Raw genomic sequence first — 26456 nt, 5'->3', positions numbered from 1 at the left:
CATACCCAGCACTAACCCTAACCCTAACTCATACCCAGCCCTAACCCTAACCCTAACTCATACCCAGCCCTAACCCTAACTCATACCCAGCACTAACCCTAACCCTAACTCATACCCAGCCCTAACCTTAACTCATACCCAGCACTAACCCTAACCCTAACTCATACCCAGCCCTAACCCTAACTCATACCCAGCACTAACCCTAACTCATACCCAGCCCTAACCCTAACCCTAACTCATACCCAGCCCTAACCCTAACTCATACCCAGCACTAACCCTAACCCTAACTCATACCCAGCCCTAACCCTAACCCTAACTCATACCCAGCACTAACCCTAACTCATACCCAGCCCTAACCCTAACCCTAACCCTAACTCATACCCAGCACTAACCCTAACCCTAACTCATACCCAGCCCTAACCCTAACCCTAACTCATACCCAGCCCTAACCCTAACTCATACCCAGCACTAACCCTAACCCTAACTCATACCTAGCCCTAACCTTAACTCATACCCAGCACTAACCCTAACCCTAACTCATACCCAGCCCTAACCCTAACTCATACCCAGCACTAACTCTAACTCATACCCAGCCCTAACCCTAACTCATACCCAGCACTAACCCTAACTCATACCCAGACCTAACCCTAACCCTAACTCATACCCAGCCCTAACCCTAACTCATACCCAGCCCTAACCCTAACTCATACCCAGCACTAACCCTAACCCTAACTCATACCCAGCCCTAACCCTAACCCTAACTCATACCCAGCCCTAACCCTAACCTTAACCACAAGTAACCAAATGTGAGTCACTGACTTTTTTTTAAAAAATCGAGTTTCCCCTTGAGGGGGCTGAAGAAATGGTCCTCACAATGCCAAAATAACAGGGTTTTATCCCCACAATATAATACATACTATATATCTAAGATCTACTTCTGTGTAATTAAACTGATGCCATGTGTATGACAGATATAAAGGTTGTTTTTAGTAATCTGTAAAAACTCCAATGTCAGAAACTTTTGCAGTGGCTGCTTTGTCAGTGAGCAGTGAGACCATCAACACCAGGAAGACTGCAACAGCTAATGATGTGAAAGGAAGGAGGGGAAAAGTTGAAACTAAATGCCTTTTATTGCTTATTGTGTTCTTGATTAAAAGGATTAAAGGGCTGATTGTGGGCAGCTCAACAAGCAACACTCCAAATGAATGGAACATGGAATAACAAAATGGTTAGTTAAGTGCTAATTGAAAGGTGAACTTTTGAATTATGTATTAAATGGTCTAAATGAGCAGGAAATGCCATTTACTTTAGTATATGTTTTATTCTTAATCTCTTCATTTTCAACATGATTTTACCAGGTGGGGGCAGAACTAAGTGTGTGAAAGGTAATCATTGTAGGAGCACAAATAAAATAGTATTGCACACATATTTAATGCATTAATTAACCAGTAACTATTAGTTACGTATTATGTTTGTTCATGAATGGCAGTTCATGATTTGTTCATGAGTAGTAAATGAGTAACTAAGTTTTTTGTGCCAACTCAAGTAAATTGTTACCTTCCCTTTCCTATTAGCTCCACAGCTTAATAAGATGTGAAACTAGTGGAAGAAGGAGCACGTGCCAGGTTTCTCTGAAGGTAATATCCAGTGTAAGCAAAGCACTGGCTAATCCTGTGTCCTGGGGGTTTCTCTCCTGTCGCTAGGGGTCTCTTCTTATAGGGTTAGTTTCTGAAGTGCAATTACTTATGCATACAGCCCTGGAAAAAACAATTTTTTATTTCACTCATTTCTCAACTTTAGTCTCGTTCTAGGAGCCTGATACAAACTGTCCTAGCAGTGTACTTTCACACATGCACTTAATGTTTCCCATTCCTTTTGAAGGTCACTTGATGTCATCCATGAGAAACTATCGGATAAGCTAACGGCCATCTGTGCCATTAGAAAGTCGCTTCCACCCTCAGCCTGGCTGGTTTCTGGTCATTCCCAGTGTTTCCTGCTTCACCCTACTCTTGTGTACTCTTGTGTATTCGAAATTTTGAACCTGGAAGCAACCATCTGCTCAGCGTAGCCTTCTGCTAGCAGAACCTGGATTAAGCCAGGATTTAAAAATGCAGATTTGTTTAAATATATAGAGTGGTCTCTTCGTTTTTTTCTCTGGATTTATGTAGTGTACAGTACAGTAGATGCTCCCTGCAGAATAGAATATCCTAGCTTGTTATATTGCAGTTATCAGTATTATAATAGGATGAAAGTTGGATGCTAATAGCAGTGACTTTATCTGTCCCTTTGAAGGTACGCCAGCAATAGGACTGAAATCCTATAACTATAATAGTTATATATTTTCATATTTGGTTTGAAAGAGTCCAATGTTGGATTTGTCTAGCACTGGGGGCGGTGAGCTTGGTGAGCAGCATGCGAGTGTGTCGGGCACGTTCAGAACTGTATCGGAGCATTTATGGGGCCGTCGAGCTCCAGGTTCTTGGAGTGCCACAGTGAGCGTCTGTTCCCCTGACTGTGCTCGTTCCCGGGACTTATTCCCTGCCTTAGGCTGAGGTAAGAGCAAGTGAAATAGAGCGTTGCATCCTGCGCTCGGCAGTCAGCAGCAGCCTGCGTCTCCCTGTGAGGGGGAGCTGGTCTTGGAGCTAGCGGAGCACCGCAGATGGCAGCCTGCACGGGCCGTCTGGCAAAGTGGCTTTCCTGCTAACGGGATTAGCCCCGAAGCTCACAGGTAACTGACGTAGCAGCGTGAGTGACAGCACACGCTCCAATAGGTCACAGGAGGACAGTGGGTGGGCCGATCACGCCTCACCCATGCACATTGTGGATCAGGCAAAGGAGATTTCAATTTAGAAATGACATTAGGCGTTGTATCCCAACCCTCACCTCCAGTAGCTGCACGGTCCACCGCCAAGGACATTTTCCCCTTGGCCTTCTCTGCGTTTGACCTGCCAGTAGAACTACTGATCCATACATGGATTTGTCATTCGAGACGGACATTTCGGTTGGTGCTGTGGAGGTTGGAACTTCCTGTAATCCTCCTTAATCCACCTATGGATTTGATTATGGACAAACGGATCATTTTAGCAGCCTATGATCATCAGAGTACAGCTATGCTTCTGTAAAGTTTGACCAGCTGCACCAGGCCTGGCCTCCTGGTGTATATTTCTCCAAATAACCTTGAGGTCTCAGCAGTGAGACACTTATTCATGATGCGATTTTACAGCCCCATGAATTGTAGATTTCAATAGAGACGATTAAAAATGACTTACTGACTGAATGGAGGGGTTATGGATTTTAGGCCCGGATTGTCAGGATTGAGCCTCCTCTTCTGATGATTAAGATCAAGACTTACTGCTACCTTTCTGAACAACAAACTAAAGCTATTAACACAGGTATTTGTTGCTCTCAGCTTAGGCACCTAATTTGTCTTGGCCACGTTGGCAGTAGCTGTGAAACTGCAAAGCTGGTTCATGTGTTACTGCAAGGAGAGCCACAGACATCTAGAAATTTGGTTTGAAACATGAGAATAAATGATTTAATCTTGTGTTCCCTGGTTCTGAGGGTCTTATTTGGTGGCACGGGGATCCTTGAGTGTTCATCATGTGGAATAACCGTGAGGAATAGCCATGCAGTATACCCCTCCCCCCCAAGCACTCACCCATCACTATGGTTACTGCGGGTTTGCTGATGACAACTGTCGCGGGTTGAAGAATTATCCAACGCGCTTTCCGACAAAACGCGCAACTGCTTATTAGGCAGTCAAAAAGGCTCAGTGAAACGCATTCCTGTCAGGCTTATTCCTTTATAAAAATGGTCTCTCATCAGTTCCCTGTGGAGGCCTCTAATCTCCGAACACGAGACGTCTACAGCTGCAGTCTCTGTGGCGGACAGCCCACCCATCCGTTTTAACTAGTCTGCGGATGACAGCGTGCGTTTATTGTTTCAGGAAGGTGGCTCAGCTCGCACCACAACCAAGCCCTGCAGAGGAGAACGCACCTAATGTGAGGTAGCATTGTGCTGACATGACTGGAGAGTCAGTGGGCAGTTTGTGGGAGATATTGGTTTGTGGGATGTAGTGATGGTGAGGGGCGCTGGGAGGGGGGGGGATGCTCTGCTTCCTCTCTGGAGGGTCCAGCTCCTAGTGGATTTCATTAGATGCTCTGCTTGGATCTGTCTAGATATAATTAGAAGAACTGCATTGTGGGTAAATTACAGATAAGACAGACCTTACAGGACAGGTAGGGTTCCTGCTGAGGGAGACCGTGCGGTCAGGTGACAGAGATGAAGGTATCTGCCGAACATCCAGACATCAGCCCTATGGTCCATCGGTTGGCATTTTTCCAGGATTTCTCTGTTCATGTAGCAGACACCTTTATCTGAAACAACACATTTTACATGCTGTAATTGCTCTTTCTTCTGAAACGTTCTGTGGTAAGACGCTGTCTGGTTTGCTGGAGACAGAGCAGCTCTATAGCAGGACCTCCTGCTGACTCTCCAGTAATAGAAGGGTCCCTCCTGTCCTTCATCCCTCAGAGGGACCCCTGTGGTTGGTGGACGGCCTGGCTGGCAGTCTGATGCACACCACTATAAACTGCGTCACACTTATTTAAAATGAGTGTGTCCTAGGCATTCTGATATCGCAGCCTTTCATCTTCTCTAAAACTAAGCTCAAATGATCCCTGATATTCCGCCTTGCGTCCACCGCCGACACTCACTGCTCGTTCATTCCTGGCAGCGCTTCATCTATGCCATTGTGTTTCATTTTTTGAATTTTCTAACTTGCACAATTTGGGGACAGGAAGAGCTGTTTGCACTGTAGACGACACTTCATCTGCATGATGAATCGCATATGTTAAAACAGCCTGCGTGACACACGCACGTCGACTCGCCCTGCTGCGTGGTGTCTTTTATTGTCACCATCACAGAATGCTCCTAGTGTGAGGTCTGAGCTTGGCTTTTTGGGTGTTTGTGTTCCTGGTTTCATTTCTGTTTTTTTTTTCCTGACATCCATGTAATATCTCTTCTGTAATCCCTGTCCTGTGTTACCATTCGCCTGTTCTCAGGGTACAGGATGTCTGTAATCAGTCTTGCCCTTTGGACTATGCCCCCACCATGAAGCCATCTTGGGTGCTCACACCTGCCCTCTTCTGCTGGCTGTAGGCCAGGCCCTGGAAGCTCTGTCTTGTAACAGGGATGCTCTGTGTTGCCCTGTGTCATGTTTTTGGCTCAGCTTCTCCTTCTGGAATGAAACACAATGGCTAACAAACAGCCCTTGAATTGCTCTTTATTACTGATGTTGGCCAGAGCACAGAGTACAGAGCACTATGTGGATGGTTCAGGGTACGTGACTGGATGCAGCATACTGGATGAATACAGGACTTATGAGGACACTGGGATATCCCACTAGCACTTGAATTGGTGTGTGGCTCCAGGAGACAAGGGATCAACTCCAGGTCAGGGGAAGAGAAATTGGCCCTTTTCGGTCACGCCTGGACCGAAGTGAGCCACACAATTTGCATGACTTGTGGATTTGAGAAGAGGGTGCCACTGGCCTGCTGCTGTGCCCACTGTAACTCAGTCCCTGCCCCCTCTTCCAGGGCAGCGTGTGGCTAAGCCCCGGCTCCCAACGCAGCTGAACACAGCCTGGAGGCCCCGAGCCAGGCCCAGCCCCTGTTAGACACCCCTGTCCTGGACCCAGGATGTTGAATCCCATCCAGGTGCTCTGCTCCGACATCACCACGCTGTCTCTGGAGGCCAAGCAGTCCGCCAATTACACCGAAGGTGATTCTTACTTTACCACATCCCTCAGTATGCCACCGGTCAGCAGAGCTCAGACCACCATTGCGCACTAAGGATGTCAGTCCCTGGTGATATCATTATCAAGCTATAAATATGTGGTGTCACAAAAGGCGGAGTCAATTGAGACGTGTTCTTTTTTAATATGCAAGTATCTACCTTGAATGATAACATCCAGTGTGGGGGGGAGGGCTGAATGTCAGTGGAGCTGGTGGTGTGCTCCAGTTTGCCAGCGATACAGTGCAGGCAGGGAACGACATGGGCAGTATGAACCATGGCAAGGAACCACAATAACTGCATGTTACAGTGGATTCGAGATCAAAGCTATTTGATAACACTTGTTTCTGTGGAAATACGTATAACTTGCAAAAAGAATCCAAAGTTTTCTCCTACGGTATCTCGTGATTCCCGGCTGGGATTAAAGCCATGAAACATGTTACAGGTAGCATAGTGGCTAAGGGATGAAAATTCTGCAACCCTGAAATAAATACACAGTTGGAAGATGATGAATCGTCACAGGATCTTTTCCCAGTAAGAAACTCATTGTTGGACATTCAAGAATATTATGGCTGCATCTTCATTAGCCGACAAAGTAACTGAAATCTGATTTCTTTTTCCTTTGTCTGACACAGATTCAAGTTTTCAAGGCAGTATGGACACATCCTATCTTTTCAAATCATATTTGAGTCACCGTCATATGTGGTCCTAGATCGGATACGTGTGCAGTTCGTGGCCATGTGACATGAATGGTCAGAATTCATGTGTTTTTTTTTTTTGCCTAGATGCATCTCTGTCCTTCACGATTCCAGCTTTGCTGGCTTCTAGTGCAGCAATGCCAGCAATAGCTGTGAAAACAGCAAAAGCTTTTGCTATCTGGATTTTTTTTTTTCACCTTCGGGATCTGATCACATACAGTTTTCCACCCTCCAGAGCAAAATAGCAACTAGCGCATCCATTTTGTTGATTTCAATGCCATGATTCATCTTAGAAATATGATGTGGTTTTTGTTGTTGGTGACGCAGATGATTTGTGCAAAAACACTTCAATGTGCACATGTGTGCTGTTGTGGAGGACAGATGTGGTCTCAGTACAGTTAGATACAGTTCGCTTGTAATTATGAATGAAACCGTCAAGATAGACAAATCCTAAATGAACAAAAAATGGGAATTGAACCATGAGGCTTGTAATGTGAATGTAGCCTAATTCCTTAGTAAAATGTGTAGCTCTATGTAAGGGAAAATGAATACTCTGTGTGTGATAGTGTTTCAGAGTTTGGCAAGGAAGGATACAAAGATATTGGAGTGGGTCCATCCTCCTGAGCAGGATGTGGAAGCAGGTATGAGCTGACCTGTATGTGGGGTTGTCTGTAGAGGTTCTGTTTCACCTCAGAGCCTGTTGGTGTCATGTGGCTGTAACTTGTTCCTAACTCTCCAAAAATTCATTTTTTCATACATTTCTGGTGCCACTGGGTGACATATTAAGAGTCTTTGTTGGGATTTATTTCAGCAATTTTCTGGAGGATTTTGTTGGTTCATTTGATTGTTTCATTGCAATTTGTGGTCCAGGAGCTGTGACCAGGGCAGACAAAAGAAACGGAGCCAATGGAAATGTCATTTGGCAGCGTTTTTGCCATGCAGGAAGGGGTGCTGTGTGGAGATGAGGAAATGATCTGACATCAAGGGGTGGAAATGTTTGCTACCCATAATCCTCTGAAGCATATTCAGTCTCATGTGTCCCACGAAACAGCTGGAAGTCCCTACTCTTAGTAGAGCTGGAAAGGTAACACCCCCCCCACCCCCACATCCCCCGACACCCCTGCTTTGGGTACAGAGGTGTCTGAAGGTGGGATCTTGACAATGATGGAGGACACTGCCGTCTTTGCCTGGTGGGATCCCATTAATCTGCTCTTGCTTCCATGGAGTTTGGATGGCATATCTTCATCTCTTTTTTACTGAAACCTGTTCCTTTTACCAGCTGAGAGCAGGGATCTGTAGGATTCAAGGTGAGGGATTTAGCATCGTGAGCTGCAGGGCTTCATAAAATCTCTCACCATCCTCCAGGACTCATCGAGAAATGCTCCTGGAAGAACCTGGTCATTTCACCATGTCGTCTATCTGTGTCTAAAGCCAATCAGCGTGGCGGGAACAGAAAAGACTGGACATTGAAGTCCCCTGCGTTCATGGGTTGGGCTCACCATCGACCACCTTGAGAAGTCCCTCAGCAAAACAATGGGTCACTTGGTTACCTGTACATGGCCGCTCTTGCTATGGACACCCTGCACAGGAGGTGTGTAGGAAGATATGGAAAAGGGCTGTTTTTTCATGTAATCTCCTTTAAACCGACCCCCACCCACCCCCGACCTTTCACTGTGTGGAAAAAGACACCCCATGTGAGATGACCTGGAAAGAATGCCAGGGTCTCACACTGTTGCTATGGTGACTGTTTAACAGTCCTGGAAGAGATGCTGCCGCTATGCAGCAGGGCATGATGGGAATAGAGGCATATTCATTACGGGCTGAAGCCATAGATATAGAATTACTATTTTTCAAACAAACACTGCTGTGTTTTCACTACACGCTGCATTCTCTACGGCTGAATGTTTCTTTCATCATAAATGTAATTATATAAAGCATCTTTTTTTACCCCTGCGACCCTGACCAGAATAGGCAGTTGGAAAATAGATTGGAATGGATAGATTGATAGATGGGTAGAATATTTTCACACTGTGCAATGTTGCAGCTGTGTTTTGAGAACATATTATCTGTTTGCGTCCATCGAAATTGTATTATGAAGTGTGGATTGAAAACGAATTTTTGGTATGTGCGTGAGCAGGGGCGGCTGGCGACAGAAAAGAAATTAAAGCAATAGGAAGATAATACATTTTACAATATTACAATAAAAAAACACACACAGACATATGTACATGTGTACTATGCACATATACACAGATGAATTGACTTAGGTTGGATAAGATCTTAGAATCGCATAAATGTTGGTCCTGATCTGGTAATCATCTGTAACTCATTGTACTACCCTGACTCCCAGACTCTACATGAGTCCTGCGAACTACTGCTTAGTAAAGGTTTGGCGGCTTAACTGAAATGAATAATACAGCTCATGGTAAGAGTGTCCTACAGTCAGTGGCTGAGGGCAGGCCGGCATGGAGACGTGTCGATCTGTGCCTTTATTTAATCTCCATCTGGCCTGGGAGAGCGGGGCCAGGCGTCCTTCAGGAGCCCAGTGTGACCAGCTAAGCTGAGACCCGTTTTACCATGGCAGTGGGGGTGGAGTGCATGAGTGGGGACTTGGGTACAGTGTTAATGCGGCACTGTAAATTAGCTTCACCGTGTTCTCAGCATGGCAGCGTCTGGATTAAGTGCATCTCTCTCTGTCTCTTGCCTCCACCCCAAGATCCTTTAACTGTGACTGATACAAGCTATCTGTCCCCTTAATCTAATTATTGAGTGGGGTCTCCTGGGATTATGGGTAAGGGGTGCATGGTGGGGGTTGAGGAGCAAGCTGACGAGAGCCAAGCTGTCACACATGACCCGCTTGCAGCCTCTCTGACGCCGTCTGCCCTTAGCCGGTTTCATTTTGCTGTCAGCCTACCCATGGTTGCTCTCTCAGTCCATAAATCTGTTGTCTCATTTCCTGGGTGGGGAACGTTCCACACTAAATAATGTCGCCTGAGTTTTTTCCTTCCGGAATAAACATCCCTGGAGACCTGAGATGTAAAGGGTGTTAGAAGATGTTTAATGCACCTGCTTATCAGAAAATGGAATGGAATGGATTTTTTCCGGACCATTTCCGGGACTGTCCAAGTTGCCGGCATGATGTGGATTATGATGCTGAATTATGTGGCCATGTGCCCCCTCCCTGATCTGTAAGATGACCCAGAAGATAGCGGCACTGCCTTCACTGAAGTCTGATTACAGCCTCCCTACCATATCCAGCCCGTCTGTTCAGGCATCTGGGATAAGTGGTCAGGTTGGTCCATGCTTTCCATAAAAGGAAAGGGGGGGGGGGGGGGGTTGAAGAGAGAGCGATAAAGAGAGAGAGAGAGAGAGAGAGAGAGAGATGTGTGAGTGCAATTTTGTCATTATTACATTGTGGGGACCACATTTTGACACAATGTATTTAAAAACCTGAAACCTTTTACCTTGTGTGGACATTTTCTTTGGTCCCCACAAGGAATACCTCAAAATCTGTGAATGTACTCAAATAACTAAAAATGTGTTTGGTTAGTTATAGTCAACGTTAGAGCCGGGTAGGGGTTACGGTTGTCATTTTTGGCATTCGGGTTTCCCCATAGACATGAATAGCCTATTCCTGCCCTTCGATACGGGCAATATGAGGGTGAGTGTGAGTGTGAGCTCACTGCCGCACACTGCTGTCGAATACTGTGATACTTTGCAGAGATGGAACAGAATGAGGGGCTACCCCCGAACCTGCTGTTCCATCGATTCCCAGAATCTCTCCAAAAATCACAGATTCTGCCTGACATGGTTCTCGTCCTTCAGACAGCACGCGCTCCATCTATGTCATTTACACAATTCAAACTGGTGAAATACCACCGGTTTTTGTAGGTGTGGAATTTGCATAAATTACAATCGCAGTCACACCATGGTGCGCATTACAGTTATGAAAATGCAGTGTATCCTTTTTGAAATAAATCCCTCCCAAATATATATTGTTATTTGCAGGATAACAAAGGGAGTTTTCGGGGGTAATTTTTTTTGGACATTGACCGGGGTGACAATTCTGCTCCCATTTTTTTGTAGTAATTGTGTTTTTCCACAGCACCATTACTGGGAGGTGTGGGGGGAGGTGTGTAATTGATTTTGACCCCCCCCTCACCCTCACCCCCATTCTATTTTGGAGTGGGGCAGATTATATCCCCACAGAGAGTAAATAGGCAGATGCATGTGCACACACGCACACACACACACACACACACACACACACACACACACACACAGGCCCTGTTGATATCGGCTTTTCCATGCTGCCTTAGGTGGTGATAGATGGTGCTGAATGGATCCCTCTCAGTGTCTGATTACGGTGATTTGTGTCCATGAGCCCCTGCTGGAAATCATACCACTGAATAGTCCCAGTATATTTTTGTGTGGTTCAGATTTAAAGCCTTACTCTACTGTGGTGTTTAACTGCTTCTGTCAATTTACAGGGATTGAAACACTTTTCGTAAGTATGTTCTAACACTAGCACATGACCTCTGCGTGTGTGTGCGTGTGTCTGTGTGTGTCTGTAACGATTACATTCATTACTGTACGTTCAGCCAAGTCACACGAAGTCACACGGGTGAGCTGTGTGTTTGTGTGTCTGTAACGATTACATTCATTACATTCAGCTAAGTCACATGACTGGGTTTTTCACAAGGATTTTTTGGAGAGATGGGGGGGGGGGGGGGCAGCACCAATGTGATAAAAACCTGTAACTTTTTACTTTGTGGTGTCATATTTACAATTCATAAAAATTTGTGAATGCAATCGAAAACCTAGAAATGCCAAATATCTTGTATTTTGTTTGGTTATTTATGGTTAAGGTTAGGGCTGTGTTAAGGTTAGGGCTGTGTAGGGGTTAGGGCTGTGTTAAGGTTGTCGTTGTTGGGATAAAGGTAGTGTCCATAGAAATGAATGGAGAATCCCCGTAAAGATATGAATACGTGTGCGTGTGTGTGACCCTTGGATTTGTAGCTCTGTGTAAATCCCTCCTGTCTATTCACACACTCCCACTCTGCCAAAACAAGTGAAACATGCAGAGCACAGGCTCATTAGGGCAGGGAAGAGTCACTGCAAATGGCGGGCAGCACCTGAGCACTGGGTGCATCCTCAGAGGCTGCTCTCCTGGAAGCTGTGTGGTCGGCTCATTTGCCCGTCTTCTCCGCCCTCGTTCAGGGTTTCCATCTTAATTAGGGTCTGACCGACGGGCGACTCTCCGGAAATACAGGCTCAGACAACTGCCAGAAAGGCAAAAGCAAAGAGCAAACAAAAGAAGGGTATTTCAGTCACAGGACTTCATCTTCATTAAGGTAAAACTTGCTGGCCTCAGCCTAACCCTTATTGCTGGACTCGTTACGTGTGACACGTGCAGCTGTGAATGTTTGGCAGTGAAACACATGCTGAGGTCAGACAGGTAGCTGAGCACGGCTCTGGGAGCCCCCCGCCATCCCTGATGTTTAATTAACGGCGTGAGGGCACCATGCATCTCAGATTGATGGGCCTCCTCCACGTCCAATAGCATGCAGCTCAGCCTGTGGTCATGGCAACCAGTGAAGGAGGGCACTTCCCAGTCTATCTTGGCTGTTCAGTGCCGGGAATCCGGGAGAGTTGTGGGGGGTGGTGAATATGCATTCATCGTAACGCCTCCACTCTCATCCAGGCTTCGCAGGCTTCATTTTCCACAGGGCTGAGCATCACGGCGACAAGATGCAGGGCAATGGCAGCCCAACCTGTGTGACATCAGCTTTTTCCACATGCAGCGAGTGACTCGGGGGTGGGGGGGGGGGCACCTCCACCCATTTGTGAAATAGAATAATAATCATCTTGTGTCACATGTCCTGCTCTATGCTGCCTACTTGTGTTCCATAATGAGCCGCATTACATATTCATATTAATGTCATTATTATTATCATTATTAATATTATTATTATTTCTTTATATTACTAGTCCATAGAAGTATGAAAATTATATGCTTGCTCATAAAAATTGAGTGTACAGTTACAATTGATTTATTGCTGCGAGCACTAGTCTTTGATTTGGTTACCGCAGTGTGTGTCTGTGTGTGTGTGAGAGAGAGAGAGAGAGAGAGAGAGAGAGAGAGAGAGAGAGAGAGAGAGAGCATACTTTTGCTTGCATGCTAGTGCAGGTCGACCCACTAAATGCTGGTCACTGTCATCGTATCTGCAGCTTGAAGTGAAGGTGGTGGTATACTTAGCAGTAGTATACTTAGCAGTAGTATACTTAGCAGTGAATAAATAGCCTCCAGCAGCTTGGTACCTCTGGCTGGAGATGAGGGTGTTTCAGCCCAAGCCCCAGGGGAGACGTACAGGCAGACAGCGGCCTCCTGGGAATCCCAGACGGCGGGTGGCTGATCCTGGGCCGGCCTATTTCCTCCCTCTGACTGGCATATTGAAGAGATACTACTCAGAGACTCATATTCGGATCCTCTTGAAATCTGAGGCACCTGTGCGGGAAAAAAAATGTGTCACAGGAGAGCGTGACACTTTAAAGTGGCGAGGTCACCCAATTTCTGTGGTTATTTTGATTCCTGTGACAGATTGACAAGCAGGAAACAGCTTCCAATCGGTCTCCCATCATACAGACTGACCCTGTGCAAGAAAAGCATACGTACATATATTCTACAGATATATACCTGCAACATACACACACACACACGCGATCTACCTGTCAGGTGACTTTGGCGTTTCCAGTGAGAGCTCTTCCAAGCTGACTAATCACCCACTCAGAGCCGGTGGCTTGTGACATGGCCCTAATTACAGCAAGGAGAACCAGGACATGTCAATATGAATCTTTTGAACGCTGCCATCTGGTTGAGACTGACGGGATATTGGGTACAACCGCTTCAGTGCTAGAAAGTTCTGGAATCAGGTCCCACATTGACTGACTGGAAGTGGAGGCATGATTGAAGTACCTTTTAGTTTTAGATATGTACACACGTATATGGAGTGCAGCTACTACAGAGACCAAGTGGATGATGACTGGTGATATTTAAAGTGCAGCTTGTACTCTGGCCATAAAAACAGCAATACAACATGCAGAGCGCAGTGATTACCTGGGGAGCAGCGGTACTGACCTTCAGCTACAGTCACTGTGCGGCAAATGTTAACACGCCGTTATGCAGAAAGGTTGAGTGTTGCTTCGTGATTTTATAATTGAGTCAGACATAGGTGAGGAGGGGGGAATCTGCAGGATTTAAGCTCCAGCAAATGCAGACGATTGATCTGCCCTCACTCGTGGCTGCAGCAGTAATCTGACGCCTCGGCGAGGTGACAAGGGCCCCCGAGTCACAGCTGGGACCAGCCCCCTCACACACCAATGAGGGGGAGATAAATTTCCATGGAGGCACCTTGAATGTGGCTGGAGATAGTAAATATGAGTTTACAACTATTCGGTATGACTTCACATCATCACTGTAATAGTAACCACCATCAGCTGAGGTCAGGGCTGCACGATATATCGTTTTAGCGACGTTATCGCAATGTGCACCTGTGCAACATTCAGATTACATTTGTCCGCACTGCTTTGTGTCTCTTAACAAAACCAACTTATTTGACAGACTCTCTTGGTAGAATGGGATTGTTTTTCTTTTCAAAAAGAGCTTTGTGCAAATGCACTGTGGGTAGGTGGTGAGTGTGCATGTGTACCCTGTAAAATAATGTGTGTGAAGCCTGATTCTGAGTGTGGAGCAGCTCATTGGGGAGACTCGGGAGGGGGTGAGAGCACAAGTTTATAGCGTAGGCTGATTTTCAAAGGCTTCCTTATCTGTGATGTGCAGAGGGAAGCTGCACAGACTCTGTTTAAACTCCCCTTTTAGGCTAAGGAACAATGGTAGGGTCCACATCAGTGCTGCACTGTGAGCTGGAATACAACCCACCTCTCCTTGAAATGGTTCATTCCACAGAAATGGCAGGAAATTTATGAATCAGACCTCTGCCCTTCAGCAATATATTTAACATGAATTGAGCCTGTGAAAAAAATCATTTGTACAAATGGCTGGAGCCCGGTAGGCATATAACATGGTCTGATGGGCCAGAGCATGTGTGGATCTGTGTCAGTGAATGGCTAGATAAGCAGAAAAGTGCATCATTTATTTACTGCAATATTTGCATTTTTAAAAACATATTTTTAGTGCTAATTCAAAACACCAAGAGCAGTTTTCAATAAGTTTGATGAATTTCGTTTAAAACAGTTAAAATATTTGATTGTGAAATCCATTGCTACACCAGCGATCGAGCACGTTGAGCTACTGCTGACCATTTCTCTGTCTGTCTCTCTGTCCTGTTTGCCTTTCAGCTGATATAATTTCCACAGTAGAGTTCAACCAGACGGGGGAATTGCTAGCGACCGGGGACAAGGGGGGTCGTGTGGTCATCTTCCAGAGGGAACCTGAGGTAGGTGTACAGAAACAGCCAGGCCACACACACACACACACACACACATCATAACGGACCATAAGAGGTCTCCTTTGTCACTGGACTGATGCAGGCCGTGTCTTCATTAATGTATACTCAACTTATTCTAAGATCAAGATGACAGCACATTTCTTCACTGTTTGCACATCACCAGCTGTCACTGTGGCCCTATCTTAGGCCCCTGTCAGGTTCCCGCAGCTCTATAGAGGTCCCCCCATGCACTGATTGCTACAGACACTGGTCAGTGGGGACACACAGGTCATGTGCATATGCATGGTAAATATGCGTGACCCTGGCTGCTCAGAGGCAGTATCAAAAAGATCTCACACTTAACTACTGTGAGTTATTAACCCACGCTGTCTGTGCACTGGATGTTGATAATCCTCAGGTCACGAGGGGTTTGATCAAATTTTCACTCAGATTGAGTGTCCTGCCTCAGCAAGCCGGAGAGTGATGGTTGGGGTGGGAAGGGGTGAACTCACAGGAATGAGGTTATCATTAGTTACCATTTAACAAGCACTGTTAGCCTCACTCGTCCCTTCTCTTGCACTCTCTCTCTCTCTCTCTCTCTCTCTCTCTCTCTCCCCTCATGCTGTCGATGTGTGCTTTACACGCTGAGATGCCCTGCAGAAGATTATTCTTTGTCCAGAAAAAGCTCACCTCACCAGAATCTTACTGGTCGGACACATATAAACTTTTTGTGTACCAGTAGCCTCAGACAGCTTAACGCTACACTGTGGATCATCTTCTCTATTCTCGTACCATGGAGTTAGTAACCAAAAATATATTATCTACAAATATGGTTAATGTAGTTAAACTACACACCAGAGCATGATTAGACCAAGATTTAAGTGATATGCAGCATTACATAACTGCTCTAAAATGTTAGTCTTGATCACGAAGGTTTGTTTGAAATTCCTGCTTCAAGAACAAAGGAGAATGACTGGTATACGTATAATCTGTGGTATCCAGGTAGAAACACTCCCAACACATCCCAACCTCTTAAAGGAAAGGCAATAAGGAAATGTGGAAAAAGTCATAAAATCAGCTAGAAACTCAGTGACAACAATCTGTATCCCCCTCTAGTGTCCCTTACATTTCTGTAGCATTTGTTGTTTTTACGGAAAGGTCTGTAGAGTAATCTGAGAGTGATCTTGGTGTCGTTTGCAGAGTAAAAATGAGCCTTACTGTCAGGGTGAGTACAACGTTTACAGCACGTTCCAAAGCCATGAACCCGAGTTCGATTACCTGAAGAGCTTGGAGATTGAGGAGAAGATCAACAAGATCCGATGGCTGCCACAGCAGAACGCCGCCCACTTCCTCCTTTCCACCAATGGTAAGGCGTCTTTCTGAACATACTGCTCCTCTGCATCAATGGTGAGAGACCAGATTTCTAAACTTAATGAACGGCGGCCATTTTTCCTTATTTTCACCCATGAAACCTGTACTGTCACACGAAATATAACTCAACACAAACCTCATCATCTCAGTGCTGTACTTGCAATGTTCTAAGCTATGAACCTGAGATGGGTGGATGATTTCTTTATCCCATCTGCTGACAAGTCTGTGTCTTTTGGCAGACAATTTTTTTGCGGCAAAATAATTTATGTTTAAAAAGCTTATATATCTGTATCCTGAACAGTTTTGTAAGCCAAAAGCTCAGTCCTGACTGCCACAGTCTGCAGATACCACGTGACATCAATCGAATTCATTTAGAGAGAGTGGAGAGGGTGAGGAAAGGGTTAAGGACTAGAGGCGGTGGCTTGGTGGATTGGAGATGCTGTGTCTCAGCTGCCCATCCGCCACCTACTCTATCTTTCCGTGCCAGCAGCCATGTCTCTGAACAAGCCTGTAAAGCTGGCACTGCTAGGATGTCTTGAGGATGGAGGGGAAGGTGCCTCTGTAGTCCCCTGACAGATGCAGAGCCACTGGAGAGGGGGCTGGAGTCATGCCTGAGTACCTTCAGCACCACTGAGACACACATACATTCCCCAAGGGAGCCAGACATAGCCATTAGGTGGAATGTGCCGATTATGGATAATTACCACACATCACTATGCAAACCTCCCAGGACAGGTACAGCACACATCAAGCTGTAGATAACAATTCAGCGATAGTCTGCACATCATTCAAGAATGATTGCTGCATGATCACCCTTATCTGTCAGAGTCCCCAAATGTCCAGCCCGCAGAGGAAAAGAGAACCAGGCAAAGGGTACGCTAAAAGACAAACTAATGTCTGTCGTCATGCTTTTCTACTGGAGCGGCTCAGCAAGGTCAGCGTGAACAAGGGTGCATTTGATGCGGGAGGAGCAGGGCTGAAATTGATGATGGTGTTGTTTGGCTCCCACATTGATTGATGTTCCTCTCTCCTGCATAATATCGGTCGGATGCAGCAGTAAGATGCTGCCAGGGAGAGAGAGACGCTAATGTTTGAGTGGGAGGGAGACAGACAGCAGTGTGACGTTTCAATGCGAAAGGCATGAAGTCACATTGTCACAGCTATGACATCACACCATAACACTCATGAGATCTCTGTGGCAAGCATGAAATCTCACCACAATGCTCTAAGATCCCTATGATACTCCATATGAATTCTCACTATAACAGTCATGAAATGTCAACATGACACTCTCTTGAGATCTCCCTGTGATAGGGATGAAATTTCAATATAACACTCATGGGTTCTCCCTATATCAAGAATGTGGTCACACTGTGCCACTCATGAAATCCCTCAGTAACAATCATGACATCTGCTTGTAACGCTCACAAAATCCTTCCCTAACACTCATGAGATCCGCTTGTGCCAGACACACCTTCTGTCATGACTCTGCAGTTGTGGATCTTTTATCTGAAGTTTGTTGTGGGCACAGCTGTCACACAGAAGCACTGTGTGATTTGTTTGGTTGTTTTGAACTCTTTCAGGGCTTTACAGCCGCTACTTTTTATTGCTATCTGTGACATTTCTTACCTTTCTTTTGTTAGAAAAGATGTCTTTGATGTCTTTGAAGCAATGTGACGTGATGTAGGGTGGTTAAGACAGTTGCTGATTTGGGAGTATTGTTCAGGACCATTGTGACCCACGCGATCTGACGTACACAGCATGCTCAGGCCTTAATGACAGAAGGACCTGGAGTGGTGTTTCCATGGTTACCAAAAACCCCACACATCAGTGCAGGCCAGTGATGTCATCAGCCTCTGGAATGACCAGTAATTATCACGGCCCAGAATTCTTGGAAGTGAGTCAGGTTCTGTCCCCTCATTGACGCGCCGTGCCCTGACGGGCAAGCTGGTGACGCAGGTGCTGATGAAAGTCATGTCATATAGAAATATCTTATAAATCGGGGTGAGCAATAATTTGCTGCATGGAGGAAGGGACACAAAGCAGTGTTACACAACAGTACTCCAACATCTGAAATTAGAGTATTATGGCAACTTGTATGGCTAACTGCCATGTGTCATTTCACCACGCTACAACAACAGGACATAATGTCTTACTCTGCTTGGTAGAGCATGAATCCAAAGCTAGGCTGTAACACAGGGAAAAATGTTAAAGAAGTCCATCTATTCTTTAAGCATTCATCAAGCAAAGTCAAAGGGCGCTTGGATCCTATCCTAGGAAGCGCAAGGATTGTGGCAGGGGGCACCTTGCTTGAGCTGTTTTCTTGTCAGGGATAAACGTATATGGGACCCATCGCTTATTATTCTGTGGAGACTTGAACTTGGAACCTGGATTTGTAAGCCACTGTTCACTGGAATTTCAGATAATCAACATTTGTGGTAACATCTGGACAGAGTTCTTATTCCATGCATTTCATGTAATGGGGCGCCACTGTGCAGGCTCCTACTGCTGAAGCTCCGCCCTGTCGTGAGAGTGACTGACACGATGCATGTTGACGCTCCCTTTGCAGATAAGACCATAAAGCTATGGAAGGTCAGCGAGAGGGACAAGAGGCCAGAGGGCTACAATCTGAAGGACGAGGAAGGCAGGATGAAGGATCTGTCCACTGTGACGTCTCTGCAGGTGAGGCACATGGGCTAGCGCAGGGGAAACCTAAAGCAGCATGTCCCTGGTCCTGTGCTCGTCCGTGATCGTACAAACTGTTCTTGGGGGTGAGAGCGGGGTGGTGGTGCTACGGGGAGCGTGAGAGAAACAAACAGAGCACTTTGCTTGCTGCGTCTGTGGATCTTGGAAGTAGGTCAGTGGAGCAGTTGGATCTAGTCATGCTGTTCCTCATTCTCCTTGGGGAGACATTGATGACAGCTGCTGCAGGTTGGGGGTGAGGGACTCAGCTCTGTATCACGTGTGTTACTGGGCGGGGCAGGGTGGGGTGGGGGGCAGGTAGAGAGATCCTGTCATATAGTTTATCTCTCTTCGTCATTCATGCATAACGAAACACGTTTGTCTACACGTTAGCAAGAAGATGCCTTGTCATTGGACCCGCCACTTGCAAAGGGAAAATAGAATGAATGCTGAGATTTCACACCCTGTGATTTAAATCTGGGCATCAGAAGGAGTAGTTTACTGGTACTGGGTGATGAATGATTCACACCATGATGCCTGAGTAGCTTGATAACTACTCCACACTTCGCCTTAAGTTAAATTATCTCTTTTGTATAGTTACCACTGTCATATTTCGTCCTCATTTTATAGTTTAGGATGGTGTTTCCCAAACCGGTCCAGGGGGACCCACAGTCAGCCCATGTTTTTTCTCCCTCCAAGCTCCCTACCAGACAGTCCACATTTTTGGATGCAAAATCTTAGACTGTCTGCGAGTCCCCTAGGACCAAACTGGGAAACACTGGATTAGGATGTAAGATATCTGGCTCAGGGGCGGCATGGTGGTGCAGTGGTTAGCACTGTTGCCTCACACCTCTGGGGCTCGGGTTCGAGTCTCCCCCCTGGGTCACATGTGTGTGGAGTTTGCATGTTCTCCCCATGTCATCGTGGGGTTTCCTCCAGGTACTCCGGTTTCCCCCTACAGTCCAAAAACATGCTGAGACTAATTGGACTTGCTAAATTGCCCGTAGGAGTACATGTGTGAGTGAATGCTATGTGCGTGTGCCCTGTGATGGGCTGGCCCCCCATCCTGGGTTGTTCCCTACCTCGTGCCCATGGCTTCCGGGATAGGCTCCGTATCCCCTGCAACCCAGTAGGATAAGCAGTTTGGAAAATGCATGGATGGATGTCTGGCTCCGTCTCCCCTCAGGTGCCAGTGTTGAAGCCCATGGACCTGATGGTGGAGGTGAGCGCAAGGAGAATCTTTGCCAATGGCCACACCTACCACGTCAACTCCATCTCCGTCAACAGCGACTGCGAGACCTACATGTCAGCCGATGACCTGCGCATCAACTTGTGGCACCTGGGCATCACGGACCGCAGCTTCAGTATCCTTTACATCTATCTGCTGCCAGCGTCACACATCTGCACCTTTCTGTGATCATGCTGTCATGCTTCCAAAAGGAGTTATTAGTGCAGCAGAAGGATCCCGAGTCTTGTCATGTGATAGTGACACAGACACATAGGCCATGAAGCCACAAGTATTCTCTGATGACTTAAGATGTTTTAGTATAAATACAGCCAGTGGGAGTCCAAGGTCACGCCGGTATCCTTGAGTCAGGAGGAGCTACACAAGTTGTTTTGTCACCAAGGTTGATAAAGAAGGGAAAACATCTGCTTATTGGATGACGACTGGGAACAAACCCAGTTTCTTTTGAGAGGAGGCTAGGAAAATCCAGAGATCATGTTTCTTAGTGCTTGTTATATGTTCGAGAACACAAGACATAGATGATTAAATTAGATTGTGTTCCTGTGCAGAGTTTTCTACACCTACACTTGCGCACACATTTGTGCATTTTGACACTGTTTACACCTCGTTCTGCCTAGACCTTTACTCGCCTGTACCTGTGTCTGCCCACACCTTATTTTGCATACACCTTCGTGCAGCTAAATCTGGCTGGCAGCTGTGACAGGAGCTGTACACCCCGGGGGAGTAGGCGCGGCGCTCTCGCAGAGCAGTGGGAGGTGTGATTGGTTAGACAGGCTGAATTTCAGTAGCATTGAATTATTTCCTTCTCTTGCACGGTCTCCATGCCAGCTCAGCAGCCCGCTTCACATGCATGGATATCGATCCTATAGTGGTGTCTGATTTTGACCAGTGAGCTGCCCAGTGCAGAGGAGTTGTTTCACCTGCGCAGACCAGTGAGGGCAGGGGACAGGAATGCTATTTTGGTCTTTGTGTCCCAACCATCTCATTGTGAACCTCATCTCTTTCTGTGTCCGGAAGATTCACAGTCTAGTTCACTTGAGCTTTGATTGCACTGTCCCAGGTTCCTTATGTGTATTTAGACAGATTGTTACTATTCCCTTTTTAATTATTTTTGTCATAAACTATTTAGCACTGTGTTTTTGTTTATTAATTTATAAATGTATCGTACGTTCATACCATAAATGATCAAAAAATTTAAAATGAAAATATTGTAAGGACCTCAAGGGCATCGTCTCTGGATCTTAAATGAGGAAATAAGTGTCATATGGCAGAACAGTTCATGGGTCTGTGCCTTGAGATGTTCCAGGCTGGACATGGCAAGACAGCAGTCGAGGTCATTTTTGTCACAGAGGTCATGGCCTGTTTTGGCCACTGTGCTACTCCTGGTGTTTCTGTAGATGTGAAATGACACGGAGTCTCACGGAAGTCTCATCTATACTCTACACTCATGCGAGTCTTTGTCTATCTGCTGTGCCTCCCAGCAGCTGATTCTCTTAGTGTCGTTCTCCAGAATCCCAACCCAGTCCTGTGAATGCAGCACGTCTCCCTCCTGATGTTCTCATAACGCCAAACCTAGAGCCGTGGCAGTGAATGTAAGAAGAAACCAGGAATGACTGAGGTGTTTACTTGGTCTTGCAGATACCCATCATCGTCTGACACCTTTCTCGTGTTCAGTCCCGAGGGAAGCTCCGCGCTAAGCTGCTTAATGTCTGCTGCGATCGCTTTAGCGGGGTCATCATGTGACTTCCACACAAGTCTGTCATCTGCAAGAGGCAAAGTTGTAGCAGAGTTACAGCTGTGGCCTTTTGTGTTACCCAGTGTGTGGGTAGCTCTGCAGCTCAACCTCCAGGGCTGGGTGAGCAGTCATGGATTATGGTAGATGAGACGTAGGCAAGACTTGAATATACTGCAGAAAACCCTGAGTTTTTCTGTAGAAATGATTCACTCTTTATTTAGTTGCAGTCAGTGTTGAGGGACCTGGGCAAAGGAACATGGGTATGAGGAAAAGTAGCCTGTCCATAGGACAGGGAATTGAGTGTGAGGTATGGGCTACAAGAACAGGATACTCATGGGCAGTGGGTCTGTGCATGTGCTGTTATCATCTCATTCCTGGCACTGGAGTGGACCCATGTAGCAGGACCTGAAATGGCTGACTAATCAGACTGAAACGAAAGCCTGGCAGGAGTTTCTGACGGAGAAATTTCTGGCCCATCCTCAGACTCATACATACTGATGTTCTGTGCATAGTACAAGCTGGGATCGGGAGTCTGTGTCCACTGTGGCTTTTCTGATGGAATTTTGCATGAGGAAGATGGGAGTGAAGCTGTGCCACTGTGGAGTGCACCTCCTAATCAAACCTTTTGTGACCTGGAATCACAGTGAAATATTTATGTTTTGTATTTCAGTAATTCATTCAGGTTATATTTTCATGGTATATTATGGTAGGTCAGTGTTTTCTCTTTTTTGTGTTTGGGCATGCATCTTTGTGTAGTTTTTGACCTTGTTGATGTACTTTTTATATGTGATATCTTGGAGAGTATGTGAGAAGGTTGAGAAGATGATAAACTCTGCTGGTCTCAAGTACAGGTCTGAGCTTAATATTCTCTTTTGGATAGCCAACCGGTGACTTTATCCCCAGAGCATGCTGGGAATTCCCTGAGGGTCCCAGCTATGCTATAAAAGGGAGCATGCATCATTGTAATCAGAGAGCAGGGTTTCGGGTATTGACTAACGCCGTCTGTTAGACAGTCAGTCATGTCACGTTTCACCTTTTGCTCTCTTAAATACCCAAGAGGGTCTAGCTGCAGACGCCTGTAGAGTGGAGCTCTGCCCGAAATACGTCACCTCCACAGGAAACACATGATCTTTAAGGACGTAAAGTGGAGCTCCGGTTAGGGTTAGGGTTAGGATTAAGTTTAAGGTTAGGGTTTATTCGCTGTAACACAGAATTGAGGTCATGTGTTTCCGGGTGAGCTCCACTCTACAGGCATCTGCAGCTGGACCCTTCTCTAAATACCTGCAGTGCTTTATTTTCACTTCCTGTATCACAGGAAGTGACTGAGGACCAGGCCAAGTCCACGTCCTCTGCCGGACCATATGAACACCACTAGAAAAATACACAGCCTGCTGTAGGCAAGATGGATGATTGAATCCTATAGCTCTATCCATTATTTTCCCATGCCTGGATCTGTCAGGCATACCGGCTATGAGAGTGACTGATATATACGTGTGTCTCAAAGGAAACAGGCCAAGAGCTTAAGAGATTTTAACCGTTTCATCAGATCACGTTACTTCGGAGGCTGCTTTCCGAAGCATTTGTCCTGGGACTGTGCCGGTGAACGTGGCGTTCAAGCTTTAAGAAAAATGAACATGGAAGTGAGTGGAGAAGGACGTGGGTGGAGCAGTAGTATAAATCGGAGAGGAGGTTTCCTGCATAGGCTCTGTAATGCTACCAGCAAGATTTATTTCAAAATAAATGAAGGAAGCCTTGTCTGGTTGGACACTGAGCCAGGAAGAAATTGAAAAGAACTCAGGTGGCAAATTACTAAAACAAATTATCCATCCATGTATCCGTTTTCAGTAACCTTTTATCTAGTCCAGCGCTTCCGAGGTTATCCAAGGAAGCTTAAGATATATAGCAGGGGCGACATAAATATACTAAGAATATAATGGGTTCATGGCTACATTTCCTGTTATTGTCCTAAAAGCATCAGAAATCTAAACTGAAAAGCTTGATTTCAGGCTGAAGTACCTTGGTTTTATTTTAACATGCATGTTTTCTGTCTGGGGACTGATGTGGGTTCACTTCAAAGGGTGTTGTTCACATGTGATACCTTCCAGTGGTACCACCAGGGTTCTACTCTTGGAAAGACCTTAGGATCGAGGAGATGACAGTTTCAAATACATCTCTTGAAATTCCTTTCAAACTTATTTTTTGATTTGCTGGAAGGTGTAATAATAAATCCGGCAAACACACCATGGCTTTCAGTGCGGCTCCGGCCTTCATTCATCTGAGACCCAGGATTCCCTTACTTTCAGGTTTGCTGCACTGCGCTTCACAGGGGGATACATTCTGATATATTCCATTACCGTTTTTAGGAGGATGGAATAGGAGGTTAATTAAGCCGTGTTTTATTTTGTTACTTTTCAGTGAGTCATCATGCTTTACTGCATTGTGTCACCAAGTCTTTACTTTAGAGTTTGTTGTGTTACGTTGGGGTCGTGAATCACTGTGTGACGCTGGGATGAATTTGGAATAGGGCTGCTGTGTTGTGATGATATGGAGGCTCAGTGGGCAGCATTGTGTCCTCACGCATCCCAGGGTTTGAGGTTTAATTCCCACCTCCGTTCTGTGTGTGTATGTGTGTGTGTGTGTGTGTGTGTGTGTGTGTGTGTGTGTGTGTGTGTTTTTCATGTTACATAGGATACCTCCCACAGACCTGCAGTTAGCTGAACTATGTCTGTATCAACTGTGAGTGAATGTGCCCTGTATGACTGAAATCCAGTGTGGGGTATCCCCTGCCTCATGTCCGGTGCTTACTGGGATAGCCTCCAGGCTCCCTGAGATCCTGCCCAGGATAAGCAGCTGGAAGATGGATGGATGTGTTGCGTGGGGACTCAGTGAGCTATTTTATTTTGCTGGAGTTACATCAGCTGCCGGCATGATTTCAGACAGTTTCAGACTCGAATGAATGTTTGAGTGAATGAATGTTTTGAATGTTACATTTATATAGCGCTTTTCAAGACACCCAAAGTGCTTTTCAGAACCAATGGGGAGCCACTTCAGCCACCACCTCTGTGTAATATCCACGTGGATGATGCAACATTAGCCATTCTGTGTCAGTACGCTTACCAAACAGTAGCTAAGGTAGTGAAGGGACAGGAGAGAATTTGGCCGCAGTGGTCAATTTGTTTTATGACCTCAGAGAGTCATTACGTCAGGTCCATGTCTCATTCAATGGGCGGCTCCATTTTTACAGCCCAGTGTCCCTGTCACTGGGACATTGGGATCCACACTGACCACAGGATGCGCTAACCTGCTGGCCACACCAACGCCTCTTCCAGCAGCAACCCAGCTTTTCTAGATGATCTCCCGTCCAAGTACTGGCCAGGCCCAATCCTGCTAAACTTCAAATGGCTTGCAGAGTCTGAACTATAGTTGATATGGCTGCTGACATCCTTGACTGCCCCACTCCCAGACATTGTGGACATCAAGCCAGCCAACATGGAGGAGCTGACTGAGGTGATCACAGCGGCCGAGTTCCACCCACATCACTGCAACTTGTTCGTCTACAGCAGCAGCAAGGGCTCCCTGAGGCTGTGTGACATGCGTGCGTCCGCGCTCTGCGACAAGCATGCCAAGCGTGAGTCATTCCCTGTTACTCTTTGCTGCCCCCCACAGGTCACTCCACTATACATTTCCTTGCCCTTATTTAAAGTAGCTGCCAGCATGTGAATTTTAAGCTGATTTACACCACCTGAAGTCAGCAATTCTGTTGGAGCACATGTCTTAAGCTTATACAATGGTAAGCACTTTGGGTCAGCAAATCAAGGCTGTGTAGGCAATGATTTAGCACCTCCCTACAATGTGGCCAAACAATTTAATGCTCGTAAAGGTTCTTTGAGAGACTTTGCAGACGCTCCATTTTAGCTACATCCTATGCATCCCATGACATATCACTATGTCAACATAATGATGGCTGATTGCAATGGTGGCAGATTGTGAGGTATTCCATTTTTAGCAATGTTTCTGTAATGATGAGGTCAGCACGGTTGGTGTCATGACTTCATCTAAATTCTGGTTGCCCAATGGATCTTCCAGGAAGTGGACTGAGGGATATATCTGTCTGGGAAATGCAGAGGTTAATGAAATTGCCTTGCAGGTCTGCATGCTCTGTGTTATAATTAATAATGGGATCAGAGCCCAGAATTTACAGCTTTTGATCAGAGATGTGGTTGGAAACAATACAGGTACACATGTTCTGACTGAAGACACTTCTTTGAAATGGACCTGCGACAGAGATGCTTGCCTCACCTGTTTTAGTCTCCCAGATTGTCCAGCCTTTGATTTCTTTAGTCAGACAAAAAGGAAAAAGCTGTATTTATGCTCTCCTTTCTATAAAGATAATCCATTGAAAGAGTAATTATTCGATCGGGCCATGATTCACTCATGTCAGCTAAAGTGTTTTGTTGTGCATGGTGAATTTGGCTTGATGGGCT

The 26456-nt window shown here is 46.0% G+C and overlaps 1 protein-coding gene across 2 annotated transcripts in view; it reads left to right on the top strand.

The window, feature by feature from the left end:
• Nucleotides 1–26456, top strand: part of LOC125705015 (serine/threonine-protein phosphatase 2A 55 kDa regulatory subunit B gamma isoform) — a 50024-nt gene that overhangs the window by 9046 nt on the left and 14522 nt on the right. The window contains exons 2-7 of one of the 2 annotated variants that reach the window (XM_048971325.1): nt 5598–5781; nt 14850–14947; nt 16139–16304; nt 18879–18991; nt 20178–20355; nt 25436–25600. In XM_048971325.1, coding sequence (XP_048827282.1) covers nt 5700–5781; nt 14850–14947; nt 16139–16304; nt 18879–18991; nt 20178–20355; nt 25436–25600 — 802 coding nt within the window. In that variant the 5' untranslated portion in view covers nt 5598–5699. The remainder of the gene's footprint in view (nt 1–5597; nt 5782–14849; nt 14948–16138; nt 16305–18878; nt 18992–20177; nt 20356–25435; nt 25601–26456) is intronic. The other variant, XM_048971326.1, reaches the window with a different exon arrangement.

Source organism: Brienomyrus brachyistius, chromosome 12 (assembly GCF_023856365.1).
Source record: "Brienomyrus brachyistius isolate T26 chromosome 12, BBRACH_0.4, whole genome shotgun sequence".
Lineage (NCBI taxonomy): Eukaryota > Metazoa > Chordata > Actinopteri > Osteoglossiformes > Mormyridae > Brienomyrus > Brienomyrus brachyistius.
This window is presented reverse-complemented; position numbering and strand designations above follow the sequence as displayed.